We start from the raw sequence: 16,547 nt of genomic DNA on the forward strand, positions 1-16,547 counted from the left end.
TTTTATTGAATGTGTTTCAGTAGTTTTATATGAAAATTGAGATAATTGAAGTTTTCCTAATTTCTACCTCTTCTTTTAGCTGAAATCTTTAAACTTACTAATCGTAAAACCATAAGTATAGGAAAAATGTTGAATAGTTGTTTACCTGACTTCCCACTCCCAGCATTTCATGTAGAATTGTCAAAGCTGCCTTGTTTGAAACACTATTGATACTATGTTTATCCTCTGCCATTAACAGTGTGCTCAGCTAAAACGAGCTGTAGTTCTCTACAACAAAGTGTTTGTAAATGCTTGAGATAATGATCCTCACTCATTTTATAGTACCTTGTTTTCAGAAGCATTAGGGTTGCCAAATTGTTGCAGCTTAAGTTACAGTTCCTCAGCTGAAATGTGACATGTGCCAGACCCTTGATAAATAAGGTGATGTTTGCTTAGCTGACAGTGAAAGTGAAGAAACCAAACCCAGTTAAACTGCTTAGTGTGTCATGTTTAGAGTTTTCCTGTGAACTTTTTTTACGGTGGCTCAACTGATGTGCAAAAATTGCATGCCATGCATCGTAACTTGGTTACAAACCTGAACATTTGCTCTGCATACAATTAGAATTACTTGCCGTGAATACAATTACAGTTAGTGATGTCATCTTAGAGAAGCAAATGGCTTCTCCCCCCACCCCCCCCCTTTATTGGTGTCTTCCATATAGTGAAACTTTCTCTAATGAGTGTTAAAATGGTCTGTGCAGGCTCAGCTTTTTCAAGGAGTAAACTTAGAGTTGAACCCAATGGTAAATAAAACCTGTCATCTTGTTATTAACTACAAACTATGTAGGCTAGTTATAGTTACTAGGGTAGTTACAGGCTACTGCTGGAAATCCTTTGATTTTTTTTTTTTTCCTCCCAATGTTCTTGCAAAGTATAGGTGTGTTGTAAGGCTTAAGTGCAGAACCACTAGCTCTCAAAAAATACCTTCTGCATATAGTATTTGTCTGGAAATGCTGATGATACCAACTGCCAGATGTTGATACACAGGTAACCAATGTACAGGGGGTAATACAGAGAAATTGTACAAGGGAGTTAAAGGAATTCCTTTGCTTAAACAAAAGTATTGTCTGTCCTAAGTATCTGCCATTGCCACCTTGCCAAGGCATTGATTACTGCTGGAGGGGAAGAAGCAGATGCTAGTTCTGCTGACAAAAGCAGATGAAATGTCCTGCTGATAAGCCGGGGAGAAGCAGACTGGGCGATCAAGCCTTAAGACCATGACAAAAACACAGATGTTTGTTCCTACTGATAAGTGGCAGGAGAAGCAGACTGGGCGCCAACTAACCCTAAGTCCATGTCTGAAGATTAAAAGGTGAAAAGGTTAAGAAGAGGAAGACTCATTTACTTCATCTTGAAGACCCCTGCCCACAGGAGGAAGACTCATTTACTTCATCCTGAGACCCCTGCCCATGATCAGAAGGGGCACTGCGCAAGTGCAAAGGACCTTCCGGCTCATTATAATACGAAGCGGGGATAGATAATAAATATGTATAGGCGGACTGAGCAACCTCATGTCTATGTATACCTTAAGAGAATAAGTGTAAAGGGACAACAACCCTGAGGCGTGCATGCTTTGCAGGAGCTATCCCCATGCACCTCAGCGCTGAATAAAAGCATACCTACTTTACAACTTTAACTAGTTGTGGAGTCTATCCGCGCATCAATGTATAGAGTTCTGCTGTAAAGTGGTAATAGATTGTTGCAATGAATAAATTAAATAATTAAAAACTTTATAGTATTTTATGAGTACTACAAGATGGGTGGATCACTTTACCTGATCAGTGCTTCCACAGCAGTTCAACAACTTGAGCCAACTGTTCTAATAAATGCATATTTGAGATTAGGGTCCGGTTTCACAAAACTGGTGACTGAACATTAGTCTAATGCCGTCAACACTGTACAATGGCAAGGATATTCCTTGCAGTTGGAGCTCCTGTCTGCCCCTATGTTTGGCTATTCCTAACTTGTGTCTCCCAGAGGAAGGCATTATTGGGTCAATCAAATCTTTTGCAGTCTCAAGCTGTATTCATTTCCAGGCTTGTAATCTGCTTCTGGTTTCCTGAATCTCATTTATGCTGTTGCTAAGCTGTATAAGGTGTCTGTTCCATGTTCCTGTGTTAACACTATACAACTGATTTGAAGGTAACCATTGCAGGTGTTCTATCCTTCTTGTAGAATTTGCAGAAGACTTTGCTTTGCAATGTGTGAGTGTCATGAGTTTCCTGGTCCCTTCTAATGTTCCTTTTGTATGGCAAGGGTCTGATGCGAAGTATGTTGTGAAATCAAATCTTACAAATTCAAATATTCTGTGTTTACAGAGTATGGAGTTATTGTTCTCTATAGACATTTAAAAAATTAGATTTGCTGAAATGCTTCCTGTGAACTTTTATAAGCCTATAAATACGTCTTGCAAATGTAAGCTCTTTTGAGAGCTAAACATTCACTCTAAATTTAATGTTGCTAGATTTCCACAAGCACAGGGAGCAGATGGTTGAGGAAAAAGAAGCAAACTTTTAATTAAAAAATGGGTCCTTACAAAATGTGACAGTAATTTCCAGCATTTGTATGAATCATAGATTTTTTTTTCCCATGGATATGCAAACTCCATAAGAAAATACTAGATACTGTTTTATAGCATGAATGAACAGTGTGTTCTTAAAAATCTTTCATGGATATTTGAGGTGCAGGTTATGGGTATCTTTTACATCAAATAGTTGAAGTACCACAGGTCAGGGACTAATGACTAAGGCTTTGGGATATTTAGCGAAGATCGCAACTACTTCCCTTATTATAGTTTTATTTATTGTCTTCTTGTTTTTTTAGGAGCTGTAGCACTTAAGAATCTTGAAATAAAAGAAAATGCACTGGTAAGTTAGTGAAAATAAAATGATTGCAAAAATGATTCTTGAACTTCTGGGCTTGTATGTGCTTTTTTTGCTCATATTTAAGGTACACTGTATTTTAAGTGTAAACTTACTGGTTTTTTTTTCCTCCCCACTTGCCTGGATTGCCTAATTAATTTGAGATTAAATTTAAAGGTGAATGTGTATGCTGGCTTCACTTAGCTTTATTTTTCTTCAAAAGAAACCCCTGAATAGCTGAAAGAATGTATTGAGGTCAAAAGCAAACAAATGGCTTACTTGTCCCATGATATTGTTTTTTTTTCAGTGGTTGAAAAGTAAACTTGTTAGCTTTAAGGTTATAATTTTTTTTTCTAATAAGGGAACATTTCACAAGTTGCTGAAATGAGCTTTAATGTTCTAAAACACTTTTTTTTCAGAGTCAGCTGGATGTGCCATTTAAAGTTATAGCGGGACATATTGGTAAGTTACATTTCACCATAAACCCATGCAGGAGTTACTAAACGTACTGCTTTTCCTTGCAAGTTACCCTAGGCATGCTGAGCAAGTCATTTACCATGTTTCCTTGATTTGAAGGCTTTGTGCACTCTGAAGTTTGTTTCTTCTGAAGCAAAAACATTTGAAGCCACTCATTTTCTTAAGCTGAGTGGCAAAGTTAAAATAAACTGGGGTCCTGTCTACTCAGCTTAATATTAATAAGAGCCTAACACAGCAAAGATGAGCAACTGAGCAGGGCTAGTTCTCATCCCTCAGAAGGATTTTGCCTTCCACTTCCTTTTCTAATCCTCCTTCCCTATTTTTGCTAATATGGGAAGTTCTCTCATTGCAAGTTGGTTGTCTTGTAAAAGTGGTTTCTTAAATCAGACTAAGTCTGAAGCCATTATATTTCCCTTAATCTACCCTGGAAGTATGTATTTTCTCTGACTGATTTCATAGTTTATTAAAATTAGTACTTTTGTGAAGAGTCAGAGACTATAACCTCATGTTCCCCATGTTTACAAAGCAGACACATTACTTGAAGACCCTCTTCCACAGGAAAATACTGGGGAGTATTTAGTTGGCTGATCATATAGGAGCTGCCCATGCTTTGCTTGTTTATGAGGATGCTGCAGTAGGTTTGCAAGGAGAGAGATTGCTGTTAGGAAGAAGAAATGTAATTTGAGGGGAAAAAAGAGAGGACCTATATACTTAATAATTCTGCTCATGGAAAAACTTGCCGCATGTTCATTTGTGTCCTGTGGAAAACAAATAACCTAAAGGACATGTGCCTCAATTGCCCTGTTTTTTTTTCTGTCCAGTAAAGTAATTGTTCAGAGATTTTGTGGTTAAATGTCAGTTACCTTTTAAATATTTTTATTTTCCAGTCAGCTATTTAACTGTGTATCTCAACCTTTTTCTTTTGTGTTTGTAGGTCAACTTAACTTACAGATTCCATGGCAAAACCTTTATACTCAACCTGTTGAGGCAGTTCTTGATGGAGTTTATTTGCTTATTGTGCCCACAGCCAGTAAGTTCGTGTAGAGGAAAAGCGACTATAGATTGATGTGCTTTCAAAGGAATCCAGAATGAGTTGATCCTGCTTTCGTGAACTTTTTGTCTGATAAATAGTCCTAGCAAATGCAATTAGGTTATGGGAATGGGGTGTCTTTCAGTATTTTACATTTAGTCACCTAATTTTTTTTTGATCTTATGCAACTATTAACAAACCATGAAAATTACTGCTTTTGAAATAGCATCTAAAAATATGTTTATTTTTTTATATTGTACCTTTTTACATTGTCTATTTAGGTGTAAAATATGATGCTGAAAAAGAAGCCAGGCAGTTTTTGGAAGCAAGACAAAGGGAATTACAAAGAATAGAGGAAGCAAAGCAGAAAATAGCTGACCAAGGTAAGAGTGGGAAAAGCTAATAAAAATAATGGTATTTCTTTCATTTAATTTGTCACTTTAAGTGTTTTAGATTCCTGTTTTCCTCTTGATACTTAAAAACCTATTAGTCACAGATTTTTAATTGTTGCTGTCATCAATATTACAGAGCAAGCGTCTTGAAAATCAAAAGGTTCAAGCTTTGACATGATCTGGTATAAATGAGGCTTTTGAACTATTGCTTATGTCCTATGTTGCCTGATGTTATTTTCCTCTTCTTTCATATGCAATTGAAACAATTGAACTTTGTTTCTAATATTAAAGAATGACACCTTTTTAAAGATTCTGTTTAATTTGTTCTTTGATACATGTAAAGTTTCATAATCTTGAATTTACCTTCTGGTACTTTCAAGAAATATGTATTGGCCACCTTGAGTATCAGTGGGTACAAGTAATATTTTTGAGCAACCTGATTCTTCAGACCAGGGGTAATAAGGCTGAAACTGTCTAGTCTGACCATAATTTTCGTGGATTATACTGAAAAGACATTTATATACCACTAGAGTACAGTGTAATAGAAAATTTAAATATCTATCATAGGAACTTCTTTATGTTTTTGTTTTCTCTAATGTAATTTTTAAAGTGCTTTAATGCAAACAAAATATTATTTTCCTTTAACTTAGATAAAGCAAAAGAAGAGAAACAAGACACTTTTGTGGAAAAACTAGTCACTCAGGTTATCAAAAATCTTCAGGTGAAAATTTCCAACATCCATATTCGCTATGAAGATGATGTAAGTATTTTGTATGTCTCAGAGTAAGAGGTTGTACACTCTAACATGAAATTAGGAACCCATCTGATTTCATTTCTTCCAGTTGCTTTCCCTGTGAAGGGAATCCTAGTAAAGTTCTGGGAATTTCATAGTCTTAAAAAAACCCCAAGAGCACCTTATAAATGAAGACTGATTGAAAGCTTGCACTGAAGCATGAAGATATTTACAAGCACGTGTCAGGCACAAATAAGATATAATTGTCAGATCTGTGTTATGTATATAAATATATATATATACTTATTTTTATATAAATATAAATATATATATATTTGTTTGTTGTCTGTTTGCTTCCAAATCTAAACTTAGAGCATAAGGTAATCCGTTTTTGATATTTTCCTCCTGCTCTGCTAGATCACAAATCGGAATAATCCCTTGTCATTTGGGATTTCACTTCAGAACCTAAGTTTGCAGGTAATTTTATTTTTCATCTTAAAAGCATGTTGAAAGTTATGTTTTTATGTACTATTGTGGTGTCATAATATCTAATGAAAGTTTGCCCATAATCGTGAGCAATCCACAACAGTAACTACTTGGTTTATCAATTCCAGCATAAATGTTGTGGTGGGCTGCCATTAAAGGTTGAGTCCTAGCATTAAAACAGACTTTTGGGTGTAAATTATAATTTTTCTGCCTGCTGCACTTTATTTTTTGTCAAATACCGGGTTTTGGGTTTTTCAAAGTCTATGAATATTTTACTGAAACTGCCTTGAGCACTGTGAAAGGAAGTTATTACTTGAGACTGGGGAAGAGAGAAAAAGGGGAAAGAGGGTGGCATCTTGTTTCAAACTGGAGCTCATTTCTTTGATCTGCAAGGTCCACTTTGAAGTGCTAATAGTAGTCATCATAGACTATATACTTTTTTTGTTTTCTAGAAGACTACCTTGTAGCAGCAATATGCTTATTCTGCTGAGTTGCTCTGATTCAGTAATTTTTGCTATGTAACTGATAAAATGTCTAAGTAAATGTTACTTTCTTAAAATAAATAGTTGTCTTATGAGCGCTTGTTCCCAGCACATTAAGAGGTATTTGCCAGCCCCTTCCTTTAAACAGTTTTGCATAGTGAATAAAAAAAATATTATTTCACTCTTGAAAAACTGTAATAGCATTTAGTGTTTCTTTTGGGCTCACGCTAAAATGCTACTTCTAGAATGACAAAAAAATTCGAGTCCATTGTTTATCTCTTTCCAAAGAACCTGCCAAAAAATAATATTGTTATAAAGGAAAAGAATTGCACTACTGAAAATAGAACTTTAAATAATCTTTTGGTTCTTATGTGTAGCCTGGCAGTCATGGTGGCTAGATGTGTGTATTTTTTTCAGGGGGTATGTAGCCTTATCAAGTTTCCACTTAAAAGAATGTCTTAATCATCTTTAATCAGAAGATACGGTCCCATTATTTTCAGAGTGGCTTAATTATGATGATGTTCCTCTCTTTTTCCTGGTTTGTTTTTGGTGATGATAATAGGTTGATATATTACAGGTACTGGAATAACTTTCTTTAAATTTCATTCCAGACCTCAGATCAGAATTGGAATCCATGTTTACATGATGAAACTGCCAAGTTGTTCTACAAGGTATAATATAACCTGTATGGTAAAGAAAGAATTGTTACTAAAATAAGCTGAATCAGAGTTCCTTCCATAGAAAGTAAGATCAAGAAAACATCTGTATGGGCTTTAAAATAAAAGGATGCGGAGTGTTCAGGGGATGTTCTGAATATTTAATTCATCAACACTTTATGAAATCCAAATTATGAATCTAAAATTTGTAGGTATTAATACATATGTTCTATTGTATTTTCAGCTTGTACGACTGGATAACCTTTTTGCTTACTGGAACGTGAAATCGGAGATGTTCTACCATGGTGGTAGTGATGAATCGTTGGTAAGGAAAGCGTGAGATAATGTATCTAGTATTGTAGTTCATACTGTGAAGCATAGAGCATGCTTTACATTCATTTCTTCTTCCATTTATGTTAATCAATGTCCTCAAGAGTTGTCTTGTTACTAATAGCTTTTTTAGGAAAACCAGTAGATTTAAAGATTTTTACATGATGGAAGTACAACACCCATCTGAGGAAGTTAAAAAAAAAAGTCTGTTGCCAGTTACAAAAATTACACACAATATGTGGTAATCTTACTGTTCAGTGATTTTTATCAGGAAAAAATAGAAATCTCATGCTGTTTAAAACATAGATGAGTATTTAGATTTAGACTGTCTATCAGAGGGATTATCTGAAACCTGTATTAAAAGGCTAACATTTTGTATTTTAAAACTTTATGATGAAATAAAAATACAACTTGTTTTTAACTCCATGGTGTATGTAGGTTAACTTAAAACATGGAGTTGCCAGCCACAATGTGATTCCAGAAGGTTATGATTTTGGTAAGTGGTACTTTATTTGTAATAATGCATGTATACCTTGCTTCTAATTTTTAATGCCTCTCAGAGGTTGCTGCTTTGGCTGTTACTCAGGAATCCTAGTAAGGAGTGCAGTTTAGTTCTTTGGCAGGAATACCTGTCTCTCTGACAATGAATACTGTACCCTATATGTAGCCTTAAAAATTTGTCTTTGATTAAAATACTTGTCTTGAGTCATATATCATTCTAATGAAATATACATAAATCCTTCTTGTTCACATTCACTGATATTCATTATTTTAAGAAGTTTAGCAATAATATGTGCATCATGTATGCTTTTTGAATCAGATTGGTTTGAGGAATAGATTCATGTTTTTGAGGTCACCTGCCGTAAGTGAAATGTATCTTCATTAGAGGTGGAAACAGTAATCACACAACTTAGAAACATCAAGATTTTTATTTTATTTTATTTTTTTACTGTTGCTATAATGCACATTATATTGCTTTGAGTGTTGCTTACTTGAGTTCCAAAGTTGCATTGGATTCAGTCAAACATGGTGTTTATTTACTTTTCATTGTGTGGAAAACGCATAGGTTTTATTTCTCATGTGCGTCTGTGTGATTGTTAGTAATTGTTTACAAGGCAGAATGGCCTTTGAAGTGCCTTGTTCTTTAGCAAGCAAGTTCTCAGTTCACTATAGTCAGGGTTTAAAAGAGCACTGCTATGTTTATCGGCTTTTCTTGCTGCCTTTGCCGGAAAGGGAAGCCTTCTGTGTCTCTTGCTTTCACAGAGGTCTTCTTTGCCAGGGAACTAGTTAGTAATTTCTTCTGATTTCTTATTTCCAATTGTTAGTTTCAATGCTTTTTTTACAAGAAAATAAGTTTAAACATCATCAGTTGTCTAAAGTTTTTGTAATTTGATCCAAATGCAAACATAATACTTACACATAGGAAGGATGAAAAATTAAGATTAGTAAACTAAATACACGGAGAAAATGAATAGAAATGCTACCATGTAAGATAGGCAGCTAAAAGTAAAATAAGCTTCAAGAAATACAGGGCTTAAAATGAAACAAAACTAATTGTTGTAAACATGGTTTCATCTTGAAAAAATGCCTGTTTCCATTTGTATGAACCTCTTGGTGAATTTAGAATATTTGCTTTGTAGATGGCCTATCAGTATTTCTGTTGAAATTAAAGATATTTTATTTGATAAAAATGGCATTTACACAAATTCATGTAATACATGGATTATTATTCTTAGATCAGTTGTTGAAACAGTGGAAACGCTGATCTAGACATGGCTTTGAATGCTTGATATTGCTGAATTGAGGAACAGATAGAAACTTTGTGCTCTCAGTAGTTTTTCATGTGATGTGATTTGCTTTAGCTGGGATCCATTAATTTTTTTCATGCTTACTTGGGCTTGGATTTATTCCACAGATGTTGCCAGAATGAAACTGGAAATTGAGTGTAGATTGTATTACATTTAAAGATATGTTGACGAAGTCTAGGATTTTAAAATTAATAATCTGTCATAACTTTGGCTCTGATAAGCATTATGTATCATTTATAGCAGTCTTAAGTAATTTAATTGCACTTTTTATGTCAACTTATGTTTTTTAGTATTCCGCCCAATCTCAGCGAGAGCCAAACTCCTTATGAATCCTCGATCTGATGTTGACTTTTCCTCACCAAAAATGGATTTAAATGTAAATTTACAGGATATAACTGTTGAATTCAACAAGCCACAGGTATAAACTATTTTTCCTGAAGTTAGATGTAATGTGATAAAAATGTTAGTTTGCAAGAATAAGAAAAGCAGTCTGAGATTTTCTAATAAACAGAGAATCGATTTACTTAGTCTTGGTTTTTCTTTGTAAATTATTTTATTTTTAAAGAAAAGCTTGATTCACATTGTTCTCAAAAAGGTAACAGTTTGATTTTTTTTTTTTTGTTTTTAGTACTTCAGTGTTATGGAGCTTCTTGAGTCTATTGATATGATGACTCGAAATCTGCCGTATAGGAAGTACAGACCTGATGCTCCATTGCACAACAATGCCAAGACATGGTAGGCTACCTCAGACTTTGTAAACAATTTGTTAGTTATTAATTTGGAATAATTGCCAAGTGATTGTTTCTTACCTAAAGAGATTAGAGCTTATTTCCTTCTGAAACTGAAGACGTACTTCTCTTTTGGTTTTGTTTTTCTGAAACTAGGAGTGTTAAAAAAAAAATGGTGGGGATCTCGAACCAAGGGTGAGGACATGATATTTGAAAGCCTTCATTTACTTCCTTAAAGATCATTATCAGAAACTGAACTCCGCTAGTATTTTAATATCCTAACTCTGTTTTAATGAAGAACGCTGCATTATATGTTAGGTACTATTACAAGTATATAGCTGTTGTCTGCGAATAGACAAACATTGTCAACACAGATGGCAGAGATTTGATTCTTTTCAGAAGATTCCTTACTAATATGCTTTGATTATTTGCACACACATATTTGTGGCCGTTTTTTGTAGAAAGTTGCTTTTTAATTTCATGAAATAGAAATCAGTCAACTCTGGGAAGAAAAATAAACTTGGGTTCCTCTGTTGATCAGAAGTGTCATTATTAGAAAAGGGATTTCACTTTTTACAACTTGAAGTTGTATTTAATGGGAGTCTGCATAGCTCTAGGTGTCTGTTCAATATACCAAAATAAATGCAAACTATACTTCATTTGTCTTTGCTTTAGGTGGAAATATGTTATTTATGGCATCCTTGAAGTAAATGTTCAACCTAAGCTCCAAATGTGGTCATGGGAACATATTCGGCATCATAGGAAACAAGTGAAGAGCTATAAAGAGATGTATAAAACAAAGATAACATCAAAAAAACCTAGTGAAGAAATCTTAAAATTATTGGAGGTTAGCCGTTTTTTCCTTAAAGGCATAAATACTGTTCTCCTTGCTGTTTGCTTAAACTTAAGTGTTCATATGTTCATAAGTCAGTATTAAGTTAAACTTTCAGTGCCCAAACTTGCAACTTCATTGATACCTTTTTCTGTTGAGTAGTATTAATAAACGTACTAGATAATTTTTTTAAATTAGAACTGCAGTGAAGGAAGACTTGAACTGATGTGCTTTTCTTTTCCAGATTTAAGTTTTCAGCTTGAGCAAATTAACTTGCACTGAAAGTTGTTTACTGTTATTCCCTGTAAAACTGAGCTGTGAAATGTAACCAAATGAAATTGTAAAAACATAATCTCTCACCTTCTTTCTAGGAATTTGAAAAGGCTTTGGATATTTTTAACATCACTCTAGCAAGGCAACAAGCAGAAGTTGAGGTAAAATTTCATCATTTAAGTGAATCTAAGAATAACTGCAACATGAGGTTGTGGAGATTTTAGGCAGATGCATTTGAATTTTAGTGATAGAGTTGTGCATCATAAGGTCTATTTTCTTTGTGTTTCCCATTTATTATTGGAATATTATATTCAAAATTTATTGGATTATTATACTCAAAGCCCCCCAACTCTCCAACCCAGACTGTTTATTTCTTTCTTCCTGATACCCTGTTATGTAGGCTGAACACCTCTATGTGTAGTATGTGGACCTTTTGTTACTGTTTGCAAATAATTTGGAATAAAGAAAATGCAGAATACATTTAAGTAGATAATTGCAATTAGGCAAGACAATGTGACCTGAATAGTTACAGTTGTTAGCCTTGTTTTTCCTAGGTTGATATACTGCTTAGTTTTCAGTGGAGTACTAGTCTGAGCATCATTCCAGGAGACTGAAGTATAATCTATACAGGCTTTCTGAAACCTGCAAAGTCACCTTCCTTCATTAATTATCAATATGACTAAAAGTAAACAGAATATAATATTTAGAATCTGAAATAGTGTACTGATAATTAAACTTCATGAATGTCAATAATTTTGTATGGCAGTGCTTGATTTTATTTTTTTTCCCTTCTCTTTGTGTGTCGAGTGTATTAAGTATGGCATAAAAACTGCAGTGATAGATATGGTGGTTCTAGACCAAAACTCTAAACAGCAATATAGGAATGTGATTTTTTTCCTTATATATATATATACAACCACATTTGGATGCTTGTATGATTTTAATTCAGACTTTTACAGAACTGGAAGACAGGTTCATGTCTCTCCCCTTCAAATGCTCGGCTGACCTGGTGTGCTTTTCACCAGTTTTTGGGATTCTCTTTTTTTTGTTTGTTTGTTTTAGTTCTTGCTTAATTTTTGTATGTTTTTATGTTGTGACACGTAGTTTCTTTGGTTTTATCTTCTTGCTCCTTCTTTCTGCAAGGTGACAAAGATCCCAGAGTATTTCCTATCTAGTTTTATTCCTCTTTTCTCCAGTGTGACTGTATTGCATTCCTGACTGCCTTCCAGTCCTGCGGTTTAAGATGGATTTATGTAATGCTTATGATAGGTTGCAAGCAAATGGGTTTTCATTTGTTTGGGCTTTTAAAAAAGCCTTGCATTTGAAAAGTGTTAGAAAAGCATCTTGTAGGATCTGCTAGCTAACTCTGAATTTATTTCAAAGTATTGAAATCAGTCAGTGATTCTATACTGTGTTCTACCTCCATCTATCAGAAGCCATCTCTTATTGTTATCAGGTTTCAAAGGACTTGTAAGAGGCAAATCTGCTACTAGCTTGGTATCCTGCCAGCTAGCCTTGAGTCTAGTAGAAAATTAAAGGAGCACCCTTTAGACATGGATTGAGTAAAGACAGGTGAAGGATCCTGCTCTTAAGCATTTTTAGTTTCTTAGAAATATACCTTACAGTTAAATTTCTAAGGCTTGCTTTTCTCTAGACTTCGAAATTAAGATGCCCACAGCTCACACTTGCGAATGCCATACCATCTGATTTTCTGGGAACTTTGTAGCAAGAGCATTATATTCCATTCTATATATATTCCTTTCCATATTATATTCCTTATATATTCCATTCCATATTACATTAGGCCACTTTATAATCTTTATCACTGGTACCACACACCAGCTTCAGCGAGCCAAGTGTCAAGTCTGTATCAGATGGAGAAATTTTGTGCTTTCAATCTAGAGAACACTTTAGAGATGATTCACCTTAACTGGAATACAGGGTGATGTTCTTCCTTTCTTTTAGTGAAAACAGTTTACCTTGCTGAATGATTCCACGAACTGTGACTGTATTCATTACTAAATTATTGTAAATGGAGGACAGGGAAAGCTCATCAGGATTTCTTAAGGAAATTTCTTTGGTTCTAGTACTACACAAATGTTTTCTTTATCCTTACAGAAGTACAGTTGCCCTCCCTTCTCTCTGTAGCCTCTGTTACCTTAGACTCTAGTGTCAGCTGCTGCCTCAGACATGATGAGAATCATAGATTTGAGCGTCACTACTTTTTTTCCATGGCAGTAGTTCTTCAACACCAGCTCTTTGGTGTCCTAGAAACCTCTGATTTCAAGGGTTTAACAGCCATTTTTTCTAAGGCTCTGTCCATTCTTTCCTTGGACTGTTCACTGTAACATCTGCTTAATGACTTGGTATCCTGGATAAAGAGGACTTTGGAGAATTTTGTTCAAATGTTTTGAGGCCTGGTGTTGTTTAAATGACAACTACATCATCTCTATGGGCTGAATCAACAGTACCAGTTCAGAAGCGTTTATGTTTTTATGGCGATTCCTGCTTTCCATTTGCCTGTAGGTGGATAGATGTGACAAGTCCCTTTAAAATTCTGATTTATAGCCAGCTATTTTCCCTAGTTGTGTTGTAGAAAGGTCTTGGGCTTTTTCCATGCTGAGAAGGGATGTCTGTCTCACTCACTTTGGGTATCATATTTACTAGAGCATCTCTAAATTCAGGACTCATTTGCAAGTGTTTGTGTCTTTCTGGATCATATTAGTCATGAAGAAAAAAAAAATGGTTTGTTTAGACCACTACAGATTTGAGGACTCCTCTGTCTCTTTGATCACTTGATGGTCATTTGCTGTCCCTTATGCCAAGCTTCCAGTGCTCAAGTCTGGATGCAGTTTGCACTTTCTGGGAGGACCTGGTATTGGAATAATTATTGGCATCAGACAAAATGTCCCTGGTTGTTGAAATAGTGAACGTGGGAGGAGGGAGAGCTTCCTTGCTGTTACAGCTACATATATCAGGTCCAGAAGTAGTTTTCTGTATTCCTTAGAGTAAGTACTGTATTACAAGAGTGATTTAGTTTTTTGTTGTTATATTATTATTATTATTATTGTTATTATTATTATTATTATTATTATTATTGCTTTGGACATCTATCTTGAAATGAAAAATGAAGGGATCATTTAAAATTTGGCCTGTGCTGGCTATTTAATTGCTTGCATATGTATTTTTAATGATTCCTTATAATTGCGTTGTTGTAGGGTAGAGCCCAGTCTAATGTTGTGGACTTTTTTTTTTTTTTTTTTGGTGAAAGCTAAAGAAAAAATATGCTATGTAAGAAACATTTATTGACTATAAATCAGCTGCTGCTTTTTGCTTTCTTTTTTTGTTAATAAAGGTGGCTGGTTTTAGGCAAGTGAGAATTAGTATGATGATGCACTGTGTACTTGAAAAAGTTATTAGACAAAAAAATAAAAAGATACTGCTCTTCTTAATGATAGTCTAATGATGTTTTCATGTGTTAGCGCAGGTCTTGAGTCTATATTTTTCTTACAAAAATTACTTGATTGAAAATTCCTTAATTTTCAGGCAACTAAGGCTGGATTAAAAATCTACAGACCAGGAGTGAAACAAGATGATGAAAACTCTGGTGGCTGGTTTAGCTGGATATGGAACTGGTCAGGTGAAAAAAAACAGGAACAAAAACAAGAAGTAAAGGGTTCAAGTATGTTCACTTACTGGTTGAGTTTTTTGGTGGTTTTTTTTTCCCTATTTCTAGAAATTACTTTTAGAATAATGTGCTCCTAGCAATGGAACATTGCATTTGTTTAATATTTGGGCTGTCATATTATTGACATTTGCATTTACTCTTTGCCTTTTTTTTGCTGATAAAGTTGTTAATTTAGTGTTACAGAGCTACCTTCATAAGTCTCTTTGAGCTGTCTTAGTGCTTTCTTATGCCACAGTTTTTGCATTTGTCTGCATAGGGTACTGTGTATGGGTACTTGGAGAAAGTGCTATAAAACAGTAGCAGTTAATGCAACATAATTTTACTTCCATTCGTTTTGTAATTTGACTATTTCATGTGGTGTATTAGAGTTTGAATCACTTAAGCACAGGACACCTAGTGAAGGTTGTGAAAACACAAAGTAAATCAAAAAGGTTGCTTCTGTTGTTTTGTAGGCTTGGAAATAGCATATGTCAGAATAGAAGTATAGCTGCATTTTAAAGCATGCTTTAGGACATTCAAGTAATTTAAACGCAGGGATTTTGCTTGGATTTAGGACAATATTAACAGTAAGTTAAAGAGCTACTGGAAAGTGTAGAACAGTATTTTAATTTTTGAGATACCTGTGCTGAGTTTAACTAACCTCGTGCAATGTGACAGGTCTTGAAGAGCTGATGACACTTGAAGAGAAGGCTAAACTTTATGCAGCAATTGGATATAGTGAAACAGCTGTGGATCCAACCCTTCCAAAATCGGTCAGTCAAAACTAGCTGTGATCCCAAACAATTGGTGGCTTTGTCTGCTAATAGAAGTCTAAAGATAATAATCACCCTTAAAATTACTTAAAGCTGTCTCTATATTTGAGTACTACTTCTTACCCAAGTTACTGCATTCTGGCTTTGTGTAGTTTTTGGAGGGTGGTTATGTAGCTTACTTTGGATATTCTGAAAAAGTTCAAAAAGAAATTTTGCTTGCCTAAAGTTAAATAAAATCATATAAAGTAGTATATTGGTATTTAATTTATGAAATGCTTCATACCTTCTTACAATTTTGAGTTGTTGTTTTTGTTTTTTTTTTTTTTTTTTTTTAAGAAAGCACACCAAAAGATTCTCTGGAATCTTAAATATGAGTGATAGTATGTGAGGTAGAGTAGGTTACTTATGAGGCAGAGAAGGTTATATTAGAGAACAGGTTACTAAAGGACTGTAGTAAAGAAGAGCAACAGTTTGAACCATTCAGAAAGTCTTAAGTAATTTTTATGTGAGATACCCTGTATGGTACAGTGGACACCTTCCAGATCTACATCAGAGGCCTTTTAACTCCGAATGTGGTGTAGAGACACCAGACATGTTTGTAAGCACAGTAAACTCTTCTATAACCCTGTCTTTTCATAATAGCTAATTTGGAATGACTTCTATACCAGCTATGATGTAAGTTATTTATAGCACTAGAAAAATAGTATCAAACTGGTATTTATGGTTTTATGTCTTCATAAACTGTGTTTATGATCCATTGTTGTTGCTTTTCCTTCATATCTAGTATGAAGCCATGAAGTTCTCTGTGAAGTTACTAAGCATGTCTATATCAATAAGAGAAAACAAGCAAAGTCCTGAGCTGGTAGAATTTGCATTAGCTGGCTTGAGTACCGTATTTACTCAGCGACCAGGCGCACAAGCAATAAGGTGAACTGTCTTTGTCAAACTGGTTTTGCTCTCTATGAAATGTTGATGATGGC

At 34.6% G+C, this 16,547-nt stretch overlaps 1 protein-coding gene across 1 annotated transcript in view; it reads left to right on the top strand.

Annotated features, from left to right (window-relative positions):
* Window positions 1-16,547, top strand: part of VPS13A (vacuolar protein sorting 13 homolog A) — a 114,804-nt gene that overhangs the window by 7,347 nt on the left and 90,910 nt on the right. Inside the window, exons 2-17 of the mRNA XM_031054352.2 lie at window positions 2,863-2,906; window positions 3,320-3,362; window positions 4,312-4,407; window positions 4,689-4,790; window positions 5,450-5,559; window positions 5,950-6,009; window positions 7,112-7,171; window positions 7,401-7,481; window positions 7,925-7,982; window positions 9,585-9,712; window positions 9,923-10,029; window positions 10,698-10,869; window positions 11,226-11,288; window positions 14,674-14,809; window positions 15,473-15,567; window positions 16,352-16,494. Of these exons, the coding sequence (XP_030910212.1) occupies window positions 2,863-2,906; window positions 3,320-3,362; window positions 4,312-4,407; window positions 4,689-4,790; window positions 5,450-5,559; window positions 5,950-6,009; window positions 7,112-7,171; window positions 7,401-7,481; window positions 7,925-7,982; window positions 9,585-9,712; window positions 9,923-10,029; window positions 10,698-10,869; window positions 11,226-11,288; window positions 14,674-14,809; window positions 15,473-15,567; window positions 16,352-16,494 (1,498 nt within the window). The remainder of the gene's footprint in view (window positions 1-2,862; window positions 2,907-3,319; window positions 3,363-4,311; window positions 4,408-4,688; window positions 4,791-5,449; window positions 5,560-5,949; window positions 6,010-7,111; window positions 7,172-7,400; window positions 7,482-7,924; window positions 7,983-9,584; window positions 9,713-9,922; window positions 10,030-10,697; window positions 10,870-11,225; window positions 11,289-14,673; window positions 14,810-15,472; window positions 15,568-16,351; window positions 16,495-16,547) is intronic.

The sequence above is a fragment of the Melopsittacus undulatus genome, chromosome Z (assembly GCF_012275295.1).
Source record: "Melopsittacus undulatus isolate bMelUnd1 chromosome Z, bMelUnd1.mat.Z, whole genome shotgun sequence".
NCBI lineage: Eukaryota > Metazoa > Chordata > Aves > Psittaciformes > Psittaculidae > Melopsittacus > Melopsittacus undulatus.